The sequence below is a fragment of the Pipistrellus hanaki genome (genome assembly GCF_964339955.1).
Source record: "Pipistrellus hanaki genome assembly, chromosome: 1".
Lineage (NCBI taxonomy): Eukaryota > Metazoa > Chordata > Mammalia > Chiroptera > Vespertilionidae > Pipistrellus > Pipistrellus hanaki.
The window spans coordinates 86675802-86693187 of NC_140503.1; the positions used below are offsets into that span (position 1 = coordinate 86675802).

The 17386-nt window shown below is 43.1% G+C and overlaps 1 protein-coding gene across 3 annotated transcripts in view; it reads right to left on the reverse strand.

Moving 5' to 3' along the window:
• The window catches only part of OPTN (optineurin), a 62965-nt gene that overhangs the window by 9405 nt on the left and 36174 nt on the right, over positions 1-17386 (reverse strand). For all 3 annotated transcript variants that reach the window (XR_014794343.1, XM_084876109.1, XM_084876110.1), the window contains exons 8-12: positions 17025-17140; positions 15602-15751; positions 14846-14939; positions 12538-12696; positions 835-968 (exon numbers count right to left, since the gene is read on the reverse strand). Coding sequence is in view for 2 of the 3 variants with exons in the window: in XM_084876109.1 (XP_084732235.1) it covers positions 835-968; positions 12538-12696; positions 14846-14939; positions 15602-15751; positions 17025-17140 (653 nt within the window). In the remaining variant the exon portion in view is untranslated. The remainder of the gene's footprint in view (positions 1-834; positions 969-12537; positions 12697-14845; positions 14940-15601; positions 15752-17024; positions 17141-17386) is intronic.

Sequence of the window (17386 nt, forward strand, 5' to 3'; positions counted from 1 at the left end):
CTTAAGACTAACTTGAGTTGTAGATATTGTTGGTACTAGGACATGATGTAGTAAAAGTAAATAACAAGATTAAAAAAAATCAATTAGGAAATAACCAAACTCTTAAATGTAAGGGAATGTATTAGAAAAAAGTGGCAATTAAAGAGAATTAATTAAATCTGCACAAATACACGCATTCAAAAAATCACAATGTTATGTAAAGCAAGTTGCAAAACTATTTATAGTGATCATTTTGTAGCTTAAGCATAGAGAAATTAGTATTATTTTAAGATGTATAGATGTGTATATATATAAAAATATAAAACAGTTGGGGATGCTACCCACAAAATTCCAGGCAGTATGGGGAAAGGGAGAGAAATACAATGCAGGCTGGGAAACAACAAGAGCGTCAGCCTGCAGACTGAAGGGTTTTCTAGTCAAGGACATGTACCTTGGTTACAGGCACATCCCCAGTAACAGATGTGTAGGAGACAGCTGATCAATGTTTCTCTTTCATCAATGTTTCTGACTCTCTATTCCTCTCCCTTCCTCTCTGTAAAAAATCAATAAAATATATTTAAAAATAAAAAAAATATATTACAGAATTATTTTAAGTGTTAGGACTATTTCATCTATAACAATGGCAAGATATGACTTTGAAACACAATGTCATGTTTTTATAGCTAAAAGCAAAGAACTTGAACAGGTTTCCACAAAACACTGCCAAGTCTTGTAAGTCAAACTAAGCACAGGAGCCCAAATGAAGTGTAGCCAGAGATTCTTACAGCTCAAATTAGGGACCAGCTTTAACAAGTCCCATGTTGAAATGTGCTCTAACTCCTCCCCTCACCTTACCTGCCTCCATCTTCAAAAACATCACTACTGTCTTTCAGCAAAATTGCCAGCTGCAATGCCAGTTGCTCCTTTTCTTCATGCATCTTCTCTCTTGCTGCTCTTTCAGCATGAAAGTCCGAGCAGTAAACCTCCATCTATTAGAGGAAGAAAGAGACAGCAGTTACTGTCTAGATGAGGTGGATTCTCTATAGTTCACCTGTTGAGGTGAAAAGGCAGTGCTGCAGCTGTGGCAGGTCTATCACAGGTACATGTTCCTGCTAGAAACAAATACAGTGACCAGGACGTTCCAGCTACCATCAAGTAGAAGACACAAGTTGTGTATGTGTGTGCACTTTAAACAATTATAATAGAACTCAGCAATTACATTGATATAGGTGGTTTAAGTACTGTATATAGCAGCAATTCAGTAAAATTCTTTGGCCTCTTTAAAAATTAATATACAGGATTAGCTTAATTTAGTAAACTAGAGGCCCAGCGCACGAAATTGTGCTGGTAGGGTCCCTAAGCCTAGCCTGCAATCAGGGCCATCTTCTGCCCGTTTGCCATCCCCAGGTCAAACGCTGCCTCCGCCACTGGGGCAGGTAGGCTGCCCCGCAGCTTCCGACAGCACCACAAGCCCCGCCGGCAGCAGTGGCATTGGTGTCCACGGGAGCGGCCCCAAATGGGCAGCATGTTCCATAAGCGGCCGGCCTGACCCACGCACATGGAGGTGAAGTCGCAAGAGCCCACTTTCCCGCCAGCTTGAGCCCCCAAGCAGCCATGCACGAATGAAGGTGAAACTTCCAGTGCCTGCTTTCCTGCAGGCCTGAGCCCCCAACCAGCTGAGGATGAGCTGGGGATCCGAACAGCCTGATCGCCAGTCCAGCCAGTCCAGTCCTCCTGCCACCCACCCATCCCCCACCCCGCTTCACCATTGCTGATCCATCGGAGCCTGTGGGCCAGGGGGAGGGACTAAAAGATCAGCTGTTCTGCCTGCTCGCCAGTCCCAGTTTCACCCCGCCACTACCCACCCACTTCCCCATGGTTCCCTGTTGGCCTGCGGGTGGAGGATGTAGGGTGGAGGGCGGGGGGGGGGGGGGGGGGGGGGAGGGGAGGTAATGAGAGGTGGTCAGTGCATCTCATGGCGACTGGTCAAGTGATGGTTCCAGACATTATGTTTATGGTCCCTGGCCTTTTATTATATATGACGGTTTATTTACTTTGTCAAGCATGTTTATGAAGGCTGGCCTTAAGTTAAATTTAAAATAATAAATAGATGCTATTTATTGAATTCTAAACACATGTGAAGTCCTATGTTGACTATCTTATTTCAGTTTATCAAAAATCCTAGGAATGTAAAATTGCTATGCTCACTTCATATCACAAGTTCAAAAGCTCTTAATCTTTGGGAGATTATTTAAGAGGTCAAGTCTGCATTTGAACTCAGATTGAGCCCATATACCATGGACTCTTCCATATACCACGTGACTTCCCATAAAAGGAGGCAGCCTCCGAGATTGCACTAGTGATCCTCACCTGCTGGTATTTATAACCTCATGTATTTCCCTCCCACAGTGAATAGGGCTTACCTGTGCAACCACTAGGATACTGCAGAAGCGATGGTGTGTGGCTTCTGAGACTAGGTCATAAAAGACACTATGGCTTCTGCCTTATTCTCTCCTGGATCACTTGCTCTGGGGGAAGCTAGCTGCCTTCTTGAAGTGCTGAAGAAGCATATAGAGAGGCCTACAGGTGAGGAACTGAGGCCTTCCACCCACAGCCTGGTGAGTGAGACATCTTGGAAATTAATCTTCCTTCATAAGAAACCCTAAGCCAGAATCACCCTGCTAAGCTGCTCCTGATTCTTGGCCCACAGAAAGTGTGTGAGATAAAAAGTGCCTCTTGTTTTAGCTGCTAAGTTTGGAGAGCAATTTGTTATCTAGAAATAGATAAATATTATATCATGATAGCAATTTCTTAAATTATAAAATTATGAAGTAAAAAGGAACTACTTAATAGTGAGTTTAGCATTATTCTAATACCAGTTTTTAACTTGCTATATTTAAAATTAGGTGTTTTTTTTTTTAATTTTCAAATTTAGTAGGAGTTCTAGGATATAAATTTTAACATATTACTTTTAAAAGTAAAATTAATAAAATTTTAAATATTCCATCACAATTATAGTTCAAAAAGAATGCATGTAATAAAGAGATCTTTGTAAGGAAGTTCCTGCCATTTGTGCATAATCCCACATTTTATGTTATCATTGATGGATCATAGGCTTTTTTGAGTCAGACCTAAATTTGAGTTCATGTCTTCAATTCAGATTTGATCCACTAAGAATTGGGTCTTTGTTTTGTCCATTCCTATATCCCCAGCAGCGAGAACAGTGCCTGACATATTATAGGTGCTCAAAAAGAGACTTATTTAGGGGTCTTCAAACTACGGCCCTGGGGCCACATGCGGCCCGCAGAGGAGTCTGATCCGGCCCGCCAGGTTTTTTGGGCAGTGAGTGCAGCCGAGGTGTTACAGTAGGAATTAGTAGTTCATATAGTCTGGCCCTCCAGCTCTCTGAGGGACCGTGATCTGGCCCCCACTTTAAAAAGTTTGAGGACCCCTGGAATAAATGAACAAGAATACTCATCAAAACAAATGTCTGCATATAGAATATGGCATAAGTACATGACTACAGTATTATGAGGTGCTCAAACAAAGGAAATACTATAAAGAGCTCAGGTTGAGATTCTGTTCCTATACAAATACATTAAAGCCCTAAGTCCATTTACCCCCCCCCCCCCCGCCCCCTCCATACTTCACTGAGTCAGCCACTCTGGGCAGCTGGTAATGAGTATATAGGGACTAGAGGGCCCGATGCACGAAGATTCATGCAAGAATGGGCCTTTCTCCCCCTGGCTGCCAACATGGCCTTTGCTGGCTGGAGCCATCCTTCCACTCAGGCCTGCAGGTGCCTTTCTGCTGTGCAGAGGCCCAGAGCAGCCGGGGTGGTGTGGAACGCTGCTTGGCACCTGTGTATGCAAATCAACTGCCATCGTTGTTGGGTTAATTTGCATATTTCTGATTGGCTGGTGTGTGTCTTGAAGATATGGTCAATTAGCATGTTACTCTTTTATTAGGTGTTTAATAAACTGTTAACATTGTTATATTGAAAATTAGAGGCCTGGTACACAAAATCCTTAGGCCTTGCCGGTGATCGGTGATTGAAGTGCAAGCATCTGGTGTGGAAGGGCAGGTCCCAGCTGATCTCTGGGTCCTGGGAAGCACCTGGGGCTGTGGGACTCTACACGGCCCCCTCTGCCCGAGTCACAGCACCTGAGTCTGCATGTGGAGATGCAGTGAGCGCGGCCAGATGCCATAGGCCGGGGTGCAGCATGGGCCTCTGGGCCACCCAGTGGCACTGCATAGAAGTTTGGCAGGCAGCATGCTCTCTCCCAGCCGGCCTGGAAAACTGGCTCCTGCGTGAACCCACAGGGAGCCCCATCAGCCCCTGTGGTCCCAGCAACTGCAGCCTGGCTCACCCGGAAGAGTCTGTGCGGGTACAGGCCAGGCTCCTAGTGGGTGCCCGGCACCTGAGCACAAGGGGCTTCCCTGGCACGTGACCAATGGTGTCCCAGGGGAGGGTAGCAGGGGGGTCAGAGCGAGCTCAGTGGATACCTCACATTCTCACTGCGCCTCCATCCCCGCCACCCCTGCCCCCACAGGTAGCTGGCATGAGGTTACAGCGCAACACCCACCATGTTCTGCACCACCCCCGGAGCTCAGTGCACGTCATAGCAAGTGGTCAAACTCCTGTTCGAGGGGGAAATTTGCATATTTGGATTTTATTATATAGGATAATGTGTTTACCAGGTTGGGAAACATTTTACTTTTGGTGAAGGAATAATCTTGGATGTGCTTTTCTGAAAAACAATTTGGTAAGATATACCGAGTAAAAATATTATAGAACAATAAGTACAGATAGTGTAATCTCATTTTTAAAAAATATATTTTTATTTCAGAGAGGAAGGAAGAGCGAGAGAGAGAAACATCAATGATGAGACTCATTGATTGGCTGCCTTCTGCACGCTTCCCACTGGGGTTCAAGCCTGCAACCCAGGTATGTATGTGCCCTTAACTGGAATTGAACTCAGGATCCCATAGTCTGCAGGCCAGTGCTCTGTACATTAAGCCAAACTGGCTAGGGTGTGTAATCCCATTTTTATTTTGTTTTGTTTTTAATATATTTTATTGATTTTTTACAGAGAGGAAGAGAGAGGGATAGAGAGTTAGAAACATCGATGAGAGAGAATCATCGATCAGCTGCCTCTTGCACACCCCTACTGGGGATGTGCCTGCAACCAAGTATATGCCCTTGACCGGAACCGAACCCGGGACCTTTCAGTCTGCAGGCCGATGCTCTATCCATTGAGCCAAACCAGTTTCGGCTGTAATCCCATTTTTAATTAAGCAAACAAATAAAATAAAAACAGAAGAAATATACACTCACCAAAATGGTATTTGGGACAGTTGGATTTCCACTTTCTACTTTATACATTTCTCTATAGTCTAAAAATTGTATTTTATAATGAATAGTTATTGTTTATATAATGAAAAAAAATACTTTATTATCATATAACCCTAAAACCACCTCTGAAATAGATCTCTAGTTACTGAGAAAGAACAAGTTATTTCCCACTTTTACATGATTTTTAAATCTCAGGCAGAATGTATTCTCACTCACAAACTCTCCTCCAAGTACTTCACCAACCAGAAACCAGAGTAGGCCAAAACAGTCACAAGCCAACTGTACACAAATTCTTCCAGACAATAAAAGAAGAAATGTGTCTTAACTTGGTTTTATAAAGCCAGTAGAAACTTGATATCAAAACCTGACAAGTACATTAGCAAAAGGAAAATTCTAGGCCAACCTTCCTTAAGAATATAGATTAAAAAATCCTAATATATATAGAGAGAATTCAAGAAATGCAGTTTGCTTAATATTTAAGAAATCAATTTGTCTCACCACATTACCTAACTATATCCTATCTAATAAAATAGTAATATGCAAATTAACCATCACTCCACTACACCCACCAGCCAAACCCACCAAACAATTGAGCAAATATGCAAATAAACCCAACCAAGATGGCTACGGCCACAGAGAGCAGGAGGGAGGCTTGTGTTTCCCTGGCAATGGAGGAAGCCAAGCATTCCGCCTGCCCTTGACAGCCTAAGCCACCACGCAAAGTTTACGTATCTTCAACGATAGAAGATACATAAATCCAAACAGAAATGGCGGCAGCCATGGAGCTGGAAAGAGAGGAGGCTAGGGTTTCCCCAGGTGATGGAGGAAGCTAAGCTTTCCACACACCATGGCGGGCCCAGTCCTCCACTTAAGGCTACAAAGTTTCAATTATAGAAGATACATAAATCCCAACAGAAGCGGCTATGGCCACAGAGCAAGCAGAAGGCTTGGCTCCGCTCCAGGCTACAAAGTTTCAATTGTAGAAGATAAATAAACTCAGGCCTGCAGGGGAGAACGTTGGCAGGGACCAGGCCTGCAGGGGAGGGCATTTAGGGGTGACCAGGCCTGCAGGGGAGGGCAGTTAGGGGCAAACAGGCTGGCAGGGGAGCAGTTAGACATCAATCAGGTTGGCAGGGGAGTGGTTAGGGGGTGATCAGGTTGGCAGGCAGAAGCAGTTAGAGGCAATCAGGAAGGCAGGCAGGTGAGCAGTTGGGAGCCAATAGTCCTGGATTGTGAGAGATATGTCCTACTGGGATTGGGCCTAAACAGGCAGTCGGACATCCCTCAAAGGGTCTCAGATTGGAGACGATGCAGGCTGGGCTGAGGGACACTCCCCCCCCGCCCCTTCACAAATTTTGTGCACTGGGCCTCTAGTCATTATATAAAGAAAAAAAATTTCTTACATAAAATCCAGCATCATTCAAAATAAACATTTTTGGCAAACAAGGATAGAAGGAAATTTCTTAAGTTTGATGATTGATATCTATTGTACAAGAAGCCCACACTTAATAGTGAAATGCTGAAAGCATAGTCTCTGAGATGAGAGTGAGGCAAGATGTCTGTCATCTCTATAGTTATACTAGAGGCCTAATGCACGAAATTTGCACAAGGGGCTTGGCCCTTATAGCTGCAGTAGCTTGCCTCGGCCCTCACAGCAGGAGTGGCTTGCCTTGGCAACTTGCCTCAGCTCTTGCAGCCTCAGTGGATTAATTGCCTTGGCCCTCACAGCCCCAGCTTCGTCTGGAAAGTCATTTGGCTGTCTGGTCTAATTATGCATATTATGCTTTTATTATCCTATCTAATAAAAGAGTAATATGCAAATTAACCATCACTCCACTTCACCAGCCATGTCCACCAGCCGATCAGAACATGTATGCAAATTAACCCCAACCAAGATGGCTGTGGCCACAGAGGCGTAGGTTTCTCTGGCAACAGAAGAAGCCAAGCTTACCGCCTGCCATAGCAGGCCTAAGCCTCCATTCCAGGCTACAAAGTTTCAATTATAGAGGATACATAAGTCCCAAACAGAAATGGCTGCCGCCATGGATCAAGCAGGGGGCTTGGCTCTGCTCCAGGCTACAAAGTTTCAATTGTAGAAGATAAATAAACCCCAGATACTAGGGCCTCTGCTTGGGTGGCTGGGGGGCATGGCCAGCCTGCAAACCACCACAGACCCCTCGCCCAGGCCACCCCAAACCCCAAGGGAACCCCTACCCTGATCCAGGACACCCTTCAGGGCAAACCAGCCGGCCCCCATCCGTGTATCAGGCCTCTATCCTATCTAATAAAAGAGTAATATGCAGATTGACTATCACTCCGACACACAAGCTGGCTGTCACAGATCCTGCCCCCATGTGGACACAAGATGGCCACCACAAGATGGCCAGCAGGAGAGGGCAGTTGGGAGGCACCAGGCCTGCAAGGGTGGGCAGGTGGGAGGGACTAGGCCTGCAAGGGAGGCCAGTTGAAGACGATCAACCCTGCAGGGGAGGGCAGTTAGGGGTGACCAGGCAGGCAGAGGAGGGAAGTTGGGGGCAGTTAGGGGGAGCAGGTGGGGGAGCAGTTAGACATCAATCAAGCTGGCATGGGAGTGGTTATGGGGTGATCAGGCTGGCAGGCAGAAGTGGTTAGGGGCAATCAGGAAGGCAGGCAGATGAGCAATTGGGAGTGAGCAGTCCTGAATTGTGAGAGGGATTTCCAATTGCCTGTTTAGGACTGATACGGGGATTGGGCCTAAACAGTCAGTCAGACATCCCTCAAGGAGTCCCAGATTGGAGAGAGTGCAGGCTGAGCTGAGAGACAATGACCCCTCCCCTGCCCCCATGCACGAATTTTGTGCACCAGGCCTCTAGTGATAGAGGCCCTGGGCATGACAATTGTGCAATGGTAGGGTCCGTAGTGGCTGCCTGCCAGGGGGAGCCTCCCTTCCCCTGGCCGCCTGCTACTGCCAGCAGCCATGTTCCACACTGCACCCTGGTGGTCAGCGCATATCTACCTCCTGGTAAGTCAAACTTACGCCCCTAGGGACAATTTGCATATTAGCCTTTTATTATATAGGATACTGGGGTCCCAGCCAGTGCAACAAGGCAAGATAAATAAAAAGACAGGAAAGGGGGGGGGAAAACAAACCCTGTCATTCAAATGATATAATTAGTCTAAAAAAATTCAGAAATATTAGAATTACAATGTGAGTTGAGCAAGTTTATTGCAAAGTCAATATATGAAAATCAAGTTTTTCTATATAACAGCAATCCTTAGAAAGTGGAGTTTTAAAAAAGATGCTATTTATAATAGTATCATCAAAATATAAAATATCTAGGAATCCTATATAATAAAAGCATACTATGCAAATTAACTGAATGGTGGAATGACCTGTCACTATGATCCGTACTGACCACCAGGGGGCAGACACTTTAAAGCAGGAGCTGCCCCTGGTGGTCAGTAAGATCCCATATGGGGAGTGCCGCTCAGCCAGAAGCTGGGCTCACAGCTGGTGAGCCCAGCAGCAGTGGCGGGAGCCTCTTTCGCCTCCACTGCAGGCGGGCGGTAAGGAGCCAGGGGTCCAGGACTGCGAGAGGGATATCTGCCTGCTGGCTTAGGGAGATCAGGTCTAAGCCAGCAGGCAGACATCCCCCAAGGGGTTCCAGACTGTGAGAGGGTGCTGACCAGGCTTAGGGACTCCCCCTTACTCGAGGCACGAATCTCATGCACTGGGCCTCTAGTAATCTAATAAAAGAACAAAATCTTTACCAAGAAGATTATAAAAATACATCCCCCGCCCCATGCATGAAATTCATGCATGAGGCAGGGGATGTCCCTCAGCTGAGCCTGCACCCACTCCAATCTGGGACCCCTTGAGGGATGTCCGACTGCCCATTGGGATCAGGCCTAAACGGGCTATTGGATATCCCTCTCACAATCCAGGACTGCTGGCTCCCAACTGCCCTCCCCTGCAGGTCTGGTCCTCCCAACTACCCTCCCCTGCTGGCCTGATCCCTCCCAATTGCCCTCCCCTGCAGGCCTGGGTCACCCCCACCTGTTCTCCCATGTAGGCCTGGTCCCCCTCAACTGCTCTCCCCTGCAGGCCTGGCCCCCCAAAAAAACTGCCATCCCCTGCTGGCCTGGTCTCCCTCAACTGCCCTCCTCTGCTGGCCGGTCACTCCTAACTGTCTTCCCTGCTGGCATGATTGCCTACAACTGCCGTCCCCTGCAGGCCTGGTCCCACTCAACTGCCCTTCCCTGCAGGCCTGGTCCTCTCCAACTGCCCTCCCCTGAAGGCCTGGGTCCCCTACAACTGTCCTCCACTGCAGGCCTGGGTCTCCCTAAACTGTCCTCCACTGCAGGCCTGGTACTCCCTTCCCCCCCCCCCCCAACTGCCCTCTCCTACCAGCCCGGTTCCCCCCAACTGCCCTCCCCTGCTGGCCTGGTCTCCCCCAACTGCCCTTCTCTGCCAGCTTGGTCACCCTTAACTGCCCTCCCTGCTTGCCTGATTGCCCATAACTGCCCTCCCCTGCCAGCCTGGTTCCCCACAACTGCCCTCCCCTGCCAGCCTGGTCCCCCCCAAACTGTCCTCCTCTGCTGGCCTGGTCACCCCTAACTTCTCCCAACTGCCCTCCCCTGCAGGCCATCTTGTGTCCACATGGCAGCAACCATCTTGTGTCTTGATGTGATGGTCAATTTGCATATCACCCTTTTATTAGAAAGGAGTAGTGGCCCAGTGCATGGATTCATGCATTGGTTTATGTGTGTGTGTGTGTGTGTGTGTGTGTGTGAGATCCCTCAGCCTAGCCTGTGCCCTCTCGCTATCTGGGATCCCTTGGTTTAGATCTGATTCCCGCAGGCCAGGGGATCTAGCCTAAAGCAGCAGTCAGACATCCCCCAAGGGATATAGCAGTGTGCCAAGCGGCAGGCAGCCAGGGAGGAGCCTGAGCTGGGACTGGGCGCTGTGCCACTCATGCTCATCCTGGCCTGCTGTGCCTGCTGCCGCTGCTTGGTAACACTGCTGTGGAGCTGAGAGAAGCTCCCGCCACTGAAGCTGCGCTCACCAGCCATGAGCCTGGCTTCTGGTTGAGCGGTGCTCTCCCTATGGGTGCACATGGATCACCAGGGTACAGCTCCTGTGTTGAGCATCTGCCCCCTGGTGTTCAGTGCACATTCTAGTGACTGGTCAACCAGTCATCCCAGTCATTTGGCATAATGGTTGCTTAGGCTTTTATATATATAGATTATTGAGTAGAATTAAAGAAGATATGCCATATTCATGGATTGAGTCAATGTTATAAAGATGTCAGTTATCTCCACATTGATTGATAAAAAGCCAACTGGGTTTTGATTGGAATTATATTAAATATTAATATAATTCCAATCAAAACCCAGTTGGCTTTTTCTGTGTGAGTGAAAAATATCAAGTGGTTTCTAAAATTTATATGAAAATGAAAAAGAGAAGAAAGACCTTAAGTCTTCTTAAAGAATATCACTGAGGTAGGAAGACTTATTCTACCAGATTCAAAACTTTTGATGCTTTATAAGAAAGATAGTATGATACCAGAGCAAGGATATATAAATAGTCCAATGGAACAGTACAGAGTCCAGAAAGAGACTCATAGGTACATAGATACAATATGTGACAAAGAAGGCAGCAGAGTACTTGAGAAAAGACGCCCCTTTTAATAAGTAGTGCATGTCAACAGCATATTCATATAGGAAAAAAATATTCATCTTTATCTCCATATAGAAAAGTTAATTCCAGGGGGTTTCTAGATCCTAATGTAAAAGGAAAAACAATAAAACTTTAGAAGACACTATAGGAGAAATCTTCATGGCTTCAAGATAGTGAAAGTTTTTTAAACAGGCCACAAAAAGTATTAATCATAAATGAAAAACTGATAAATTGGACTTTAATATAAAATGAACTTTTGTCCATCAAAAGATATCTTTATAATAGTGAAAAAGCAAGTCAGAGTAAAAAAATCTGCAATGAATATAAAGAACTCCTATAAAAATTAAGAAAAATCCAGAAAATCAGAAGAAAAGTGAGACCTGATCAGGTACTTCACAACAGGAGATAACTAGGTGGCCAGTAAACATTTGAAAAAGTACTCAATCTTATAAGCCAGTGGTTGCCAACCTTTTGTACCTCATGGACCACCAGTGGTCCATGGACCGCTGGTTGGGAACCACTGTTATAAGCCATTAAGGAAATGCAAAGTAAATGAGACATCATTATATACCTACCAGAATGCTCAAAAATAAGTGAAAATACAGATATACAAACATGAGTACTGATAATACTATTGATTGGCATGAAAATGGGTACAATCACTGTGGAAAACTGTTTGACATCATCTATTAAAACTCAGTATGCAACCCAAGTGCCCATCAGTAGATGAGTGGATAAAAAAGCTGAGGTACATTTATACCAAGGGATACTATGCAGCAGTAAAAAAGAAGAATCTTACCCTTTGAGACAGCATGGAGGGACCTGGAGAGTATCATGCTAAGTAAAGTGAAAGACAAGTATCACATGATCACACTCATTTGTGGAATCTAAGTAACAAAATAAACTGATGAACAGAGTGGATCCAGACATGGAAGCATGGAACAGTGCAGAATCTCAGAGGGAAGGTGGGGGAGGGTGGGAAGGTGGGGGAAGGTGGGAGGATGGGAGGTAATCAATCAAAGACCTTGAATGCATGTATGCATAACACATGGACACAGACAACAAGGGTGCTGAAGGCCTGGAGGGGGGTGGCTGGAGGGGGCCAATGGAAGAAAAAGGAGGACATGTAATGTTTTCAACAAGAAAGAATTATTAAATAAAAAATTTTTTTCATAAAAAACAACACTCAGTATGTGCACACTCTATGAACATGCAATTCCACTCCTAGTTATGTAGCCAACAGGAAAAAATGTGTAGGTAAACAAAGAGACACGCACAAAAATGTCACAGTAACATTAATCACAATTCGGCAAACTGGAAATAATTCAACTATCAACTGTAGAATGGAAAACTTCATTGAGCTCTACACTTAAAAGTTTGGTACACTTTCCACATGTGATATACTTCAATTAAAATTTTTAAAAAAATATTAATGGAAATAATATAAAATAAAATAAAAACATATTTTAAACATCATCACTTTCCTATTGAGAATATAAGTAGGGTTAGCTTCACTCGGCTCATATTTCAAAACGTAGCTCACCTGCGCCCTCAGAACGGTCATGGTTTCCAGGTCCTCCTCCTGCTTGGCGATGGTCTGCTTCATCTCATCCATTTGCAGCTGCTTGGAAGCCAGCGCCTTCTCTGCCAGTTCCAGCTTTTCATTTAGCTCCTGCAGCACCTCCTTATCTACTTTTTCTGACTGTAAAAGACAAGTTTATTTTAGAAATGGTTTTCAAACAATTCAATCTATTTTAGTAAAAGACTAGCTAAAGGATTATTTTATTTTTTTAATGATTGGCTCTACACGGTATTGTTAATTAGCAATGATAACTTACTTGGATATTCATTTAACTTATGGCTTACAAATAATAATTTTCTAATTTAAAACAATAAAAAAAGAAAACACTAAAATAAGGGAAATTATAACTAACCTCGATCTCAATGAGGTTGTAACTTGCTAATATGGCTACTTTTTCATTCACATTATTCTTACTTTGTAAAGTCAGTGGAAAGATGAAAAATGTTTACATTAAAAATGTATACCCTAGACCTAGACGGTTTGACTCAGTGCATAGAGCATCGGACTGTGGACTGAATGGTCCCGGGTTTGATTCCAGTCAAGGGCACATGCCTAGGTTGTGGGCTCGATCCCCAGTAGGGGGCATTCGATCAATGATTCTCTCTCATCATCAATGTCTCTATTTCTCCCTCTCTGAAATCAATAAAAATATATATATTTAAAATGTAATAGGTCCTAGAGAGGAACAATAATCTATTAAAAAATAAATGAAAAACAAAAAGTATATTTATAAGGATATAAGCCCAAAGACTCCATCTAATTCAAAGCTTCCATCATCTTTATTTATTCCAGTTTTATTGAGGTAAAATGGACAAATAAAATTATAAAATTATATTTAAATTGTACAATGTGATCATTTGATGTATGTATACATTGTGAAAGGACTCCTCCCATTAGGTTAATTAACACTTTGTCACCTCACATACCTATCCATGGTGATAAAATGATCACATCATGCTGGGCATTATTACTAATTTAAGTTGCAGCCCAGTAAGTCCATGGTCTTAGGTTCACTGATAGCAGACAGGTTAGCCTTGTAATAGTTCCACTCAGTAGATGTCCTCTCCAGCCCCAGCCGGCAATCTCACTGTGCACCACTCACAGAGGAGCCCACACTCTCAGCCCTCCTACAAACCCACCCACTGTGAGAAATGCTAAAAGTTTACTCCCTGACTATGGGACATTAGCACCACCTTCGTACACAAAGCACGTTACACAGGCATACCTCATTTTATTGCACTTGGGCTTTATTGTGCTTTGCAGTTACTGTGTTTATTACAAATTTGCCCTCCACCAGCAAAGAGATTAAACTTGCCACAGGCTCAGATGATGGTTAGCATTTTTATCAATAATTTTTAAAAATTAAGATATGTACATTTTTTTTTCACCGAAACCAGTTTGGCTCAGGGGATAGAGCGTAGGCCTGTGGACTAGAAGGTCCCAGGTTCGATTCCAGTCAAGGGCATGTACTTTGGCTGCGGGCACATCCCCAGTGGGGAGTAGGCAAGAGGCAGCTGATGGATGATTCTCTCTCATCGATGTTTCTAACTCTCTATCCCTCTCTCTTCCTCTCTGTGAAAAATCAATAAAATATATATTTTTTAAAAAGATATGTACATTTTTTAGACACAAAACTATTGTAATCTTAATAAACTATAGTGTAGTGAAACAATTTCTATATACGCTCAGAAACAAAAAAATTCAAGTGACTTGCTTTATTGCAGTGGTCTGGAACTAAACCCGCACTATCTCTAAGGTATGCCTATACATACATGGAACATCAGAAGTTATAAGCACTTAAGACACAAGAAATCCTACCTTATATAATAAAAGTGCAATATGTAAATCGACCGAACCGTAGAATGACTGGTCGCTATGATACACACTGACCACCAGGGGGCAGACGCTTAACACAGGAGCTACTCCCTGATGGTCAGTCAGTGCGCTCCCACAAGGGGAGCGCTGCTCAGCCAGAGCCAGGCTCATGGCTGGCAAGTGCAGGCAGGCAGTAAGGAGCGAGAGGTCCGGATTGTGTGAGCCCTGGACTGTGAAAGGGATGTCCCAGAATATGAGGACTCAGGCTGAGCTGAGGGCCCCCCCACTCTGTGCACAAATCTTGTGCACCAGGCCTTTAGTCAATTATAAACTGAAAAATAACCTTTGAAACCAGACTAGGTTAAGATCAGTGCAACTACTATACATATAAAATGTTCAATACTTTCCATCCCTTACTAGGCTAGCTAGCAAAGTAATTTTTTTCTATGAGTACCTCTTTCCGTTTTAATTCTTCAACTGTTTTCAATGCATTACTGAATTCTTGAAGAAGTTTGTTGTATGTCAGCTGCAGAGTGGCTAATTTGGACCTGTTTAAAAAGAAATCGAGAAATGGAATCTCGGGGGAAAATATCATGGAAACTTACATTCTTGTCTCCCAACTTTCTGAACACTCAAGGAGCAAAATCATTTTTCCTACTTAAAAAAAAAAAGTACTTATTTATTTATTATCATGGAAACTTATATTCTTGTCTCCCAACTTTCTGAACACTCAAGGAGCAAAATCGTTTTTCCTACTTAAAAAAAAAAAAGTAATTATTTATTTATTTATTTATTTATTTATTAGAGAGAGAAACATTGATTGGGTTGTCTGGGGACCAAGCCCACAACCTGGCCATGTGCCCTGACTGGGAATCAAATTGGCGACCTTTCAGTGTATGGGACAATGCTCAACCAACTGAGCCACACCAGCCAGGGCTCTTTTCTCCTACTTTTACCATCCCACTACCTTCAAGCATTTTCTTACTCTCAAAGAATTTTCCCCCCCAAAAAATCAAAATAAGATTACAAATAATTTTTATGTTTGTTATAAAACTTCTATTTTATCACCTCAGGAAAAAAAAAGTCTCCTAGTACTCCTTCAAATAAAAGAAAAAAATGTAAATATATTTTCAAATCCTAATTTCAATCTGTATAAAAGAGCTATTTTATCTTCTTTGTGCAACTAGCCATTCAATCACAGCATACTCACTTTTCCTCTTCTGTTTTTGCTTGCTCCATTTTAATTTCTGATTGCATGCTTTCCACTTGTAGCTCTAACTTTTTGTTATTATAAACAAGCTCTTGTTTTTCATTCAGCTCTGATGGGGTTGCAGAATTTTTCCTTTCAAGGGCCTGACATCTAAGCAAGATAAAAATAACATGAATATATACAATTCTCCTTCATTCTCTGTGGTTTTTAAACAAATTCAAAGATTATGTAGCAAATACAAAGGATTTTGGGATTGCGTTTTTCAAGGATTTAACAGTTCAAAATAAAATATTCTATCCCCCTTACTTTTTCACTAGAAGCAAGTAGTTTTTCTGAACCCCTGTGCCTACACATAAAAAAAAAAAAAAAAATATTTTTTTTTTTTGTAAAAAAAAAAAAAAAAAAGTACATATTTTTGAACCCTTATGCCTAACATAAAAAAGCATACATGTGCTGAAACCGGTTTGGCTCAGTGGATAGAGCTTTGGCCTGTGGACCAAAAGGTGCCGGGTTTGATTCCAGTCAAGGGCATGTACCTTGGCTGCGGACACATCCTCAGTAGGAGGTGTGCAGGAGGCAGCTGATCAATCTTTCTCTCTCGATGTTTCTAACTATCTATCCCTCTCCCTCTCCCTTCCTCTCTTTATGTGATCTGTTAAGCACAAAGACTATGACTTCTGACAAAGGTTCAACAGGGGAAAGGAAGTCACCTTTAAGATAAAAAGAAAGAATTTCAGTGTAATAGCAGCAAATATGAACCAGTGATAGTTATGTGCAAGGCATCAATGCCACGCATCTTAAACATGATCTCACTTTATACATTATGATGTAGAAATTATGACACAAATTTTACAAACAATAAAACAGGCTCAGAGAGGTTAAATAAATAACTTGCCCAAGGTTAATACCACAAATAAATTGTAGATCCATATTTCAACCTAGGTCTGTTTGGCCAAATTCTTAGCTGTGACTGCCATGTTGGAAATTACAGCCTTGGAAAATGTAATTTGAAGCAAACCTGTTTGTATGTTATGCTGGTAATATTTCTAAACAAATCTCACTCAAGTTCTTTTCGATATTTACAGCTTTCTTTTATGTTTGTTCACATGTCAGCTCATGTAAGTCACAAAAGGTCCACTTCACTGCTTTCTACATGTCCTCAGATAGGCTAGTATGCTTAACAAATGTCCCCAAACAGCAGAATCAGAGTCCCCAGGGCCCCAACCCCCCATTTCACTATAAGTATTTCATGTTTATATATTAACCTGAACATTAGTGTTTTCTAATTCCTATTTTAATTAATTAGATCTCTATTTTTGTTTTGGTCAGTAACACAGTAACAAAACTATGTTTTTATACAGTAATATATTTTATAAAAATGTACATTTTATGAAGGAAGATAAAATTCATCGTTCATTCTTACTTTTCTTGAAGTCTCTTCTTCATTAGCTCAGCTTCACTGAGTTTCATATGAGCCTCCTGAAGCTCCTTAAACAGGTTTGTCACCTGAAGGTTCAAGGCTTCCACTTCACTTCCAACCTGTCGTACAGGAAATCCCAATAATAATTTGCATCACAGATTAAAAGTACCTCTTTGTGGGGAAACAGTGTGAACCATTAGTGTCCAGTTAATACTGACTGGTGATAGGATTAAACTTTTGACAATGTATGCCCCAAATATCTTGTATAAAAAAAAAAGTTTTGGATACAACTGTTCCCTCATAGAGTATTAATACAGCAATTGGGATGTACTTGTGATAATAACTTTGCCATAATTAAAATTAAT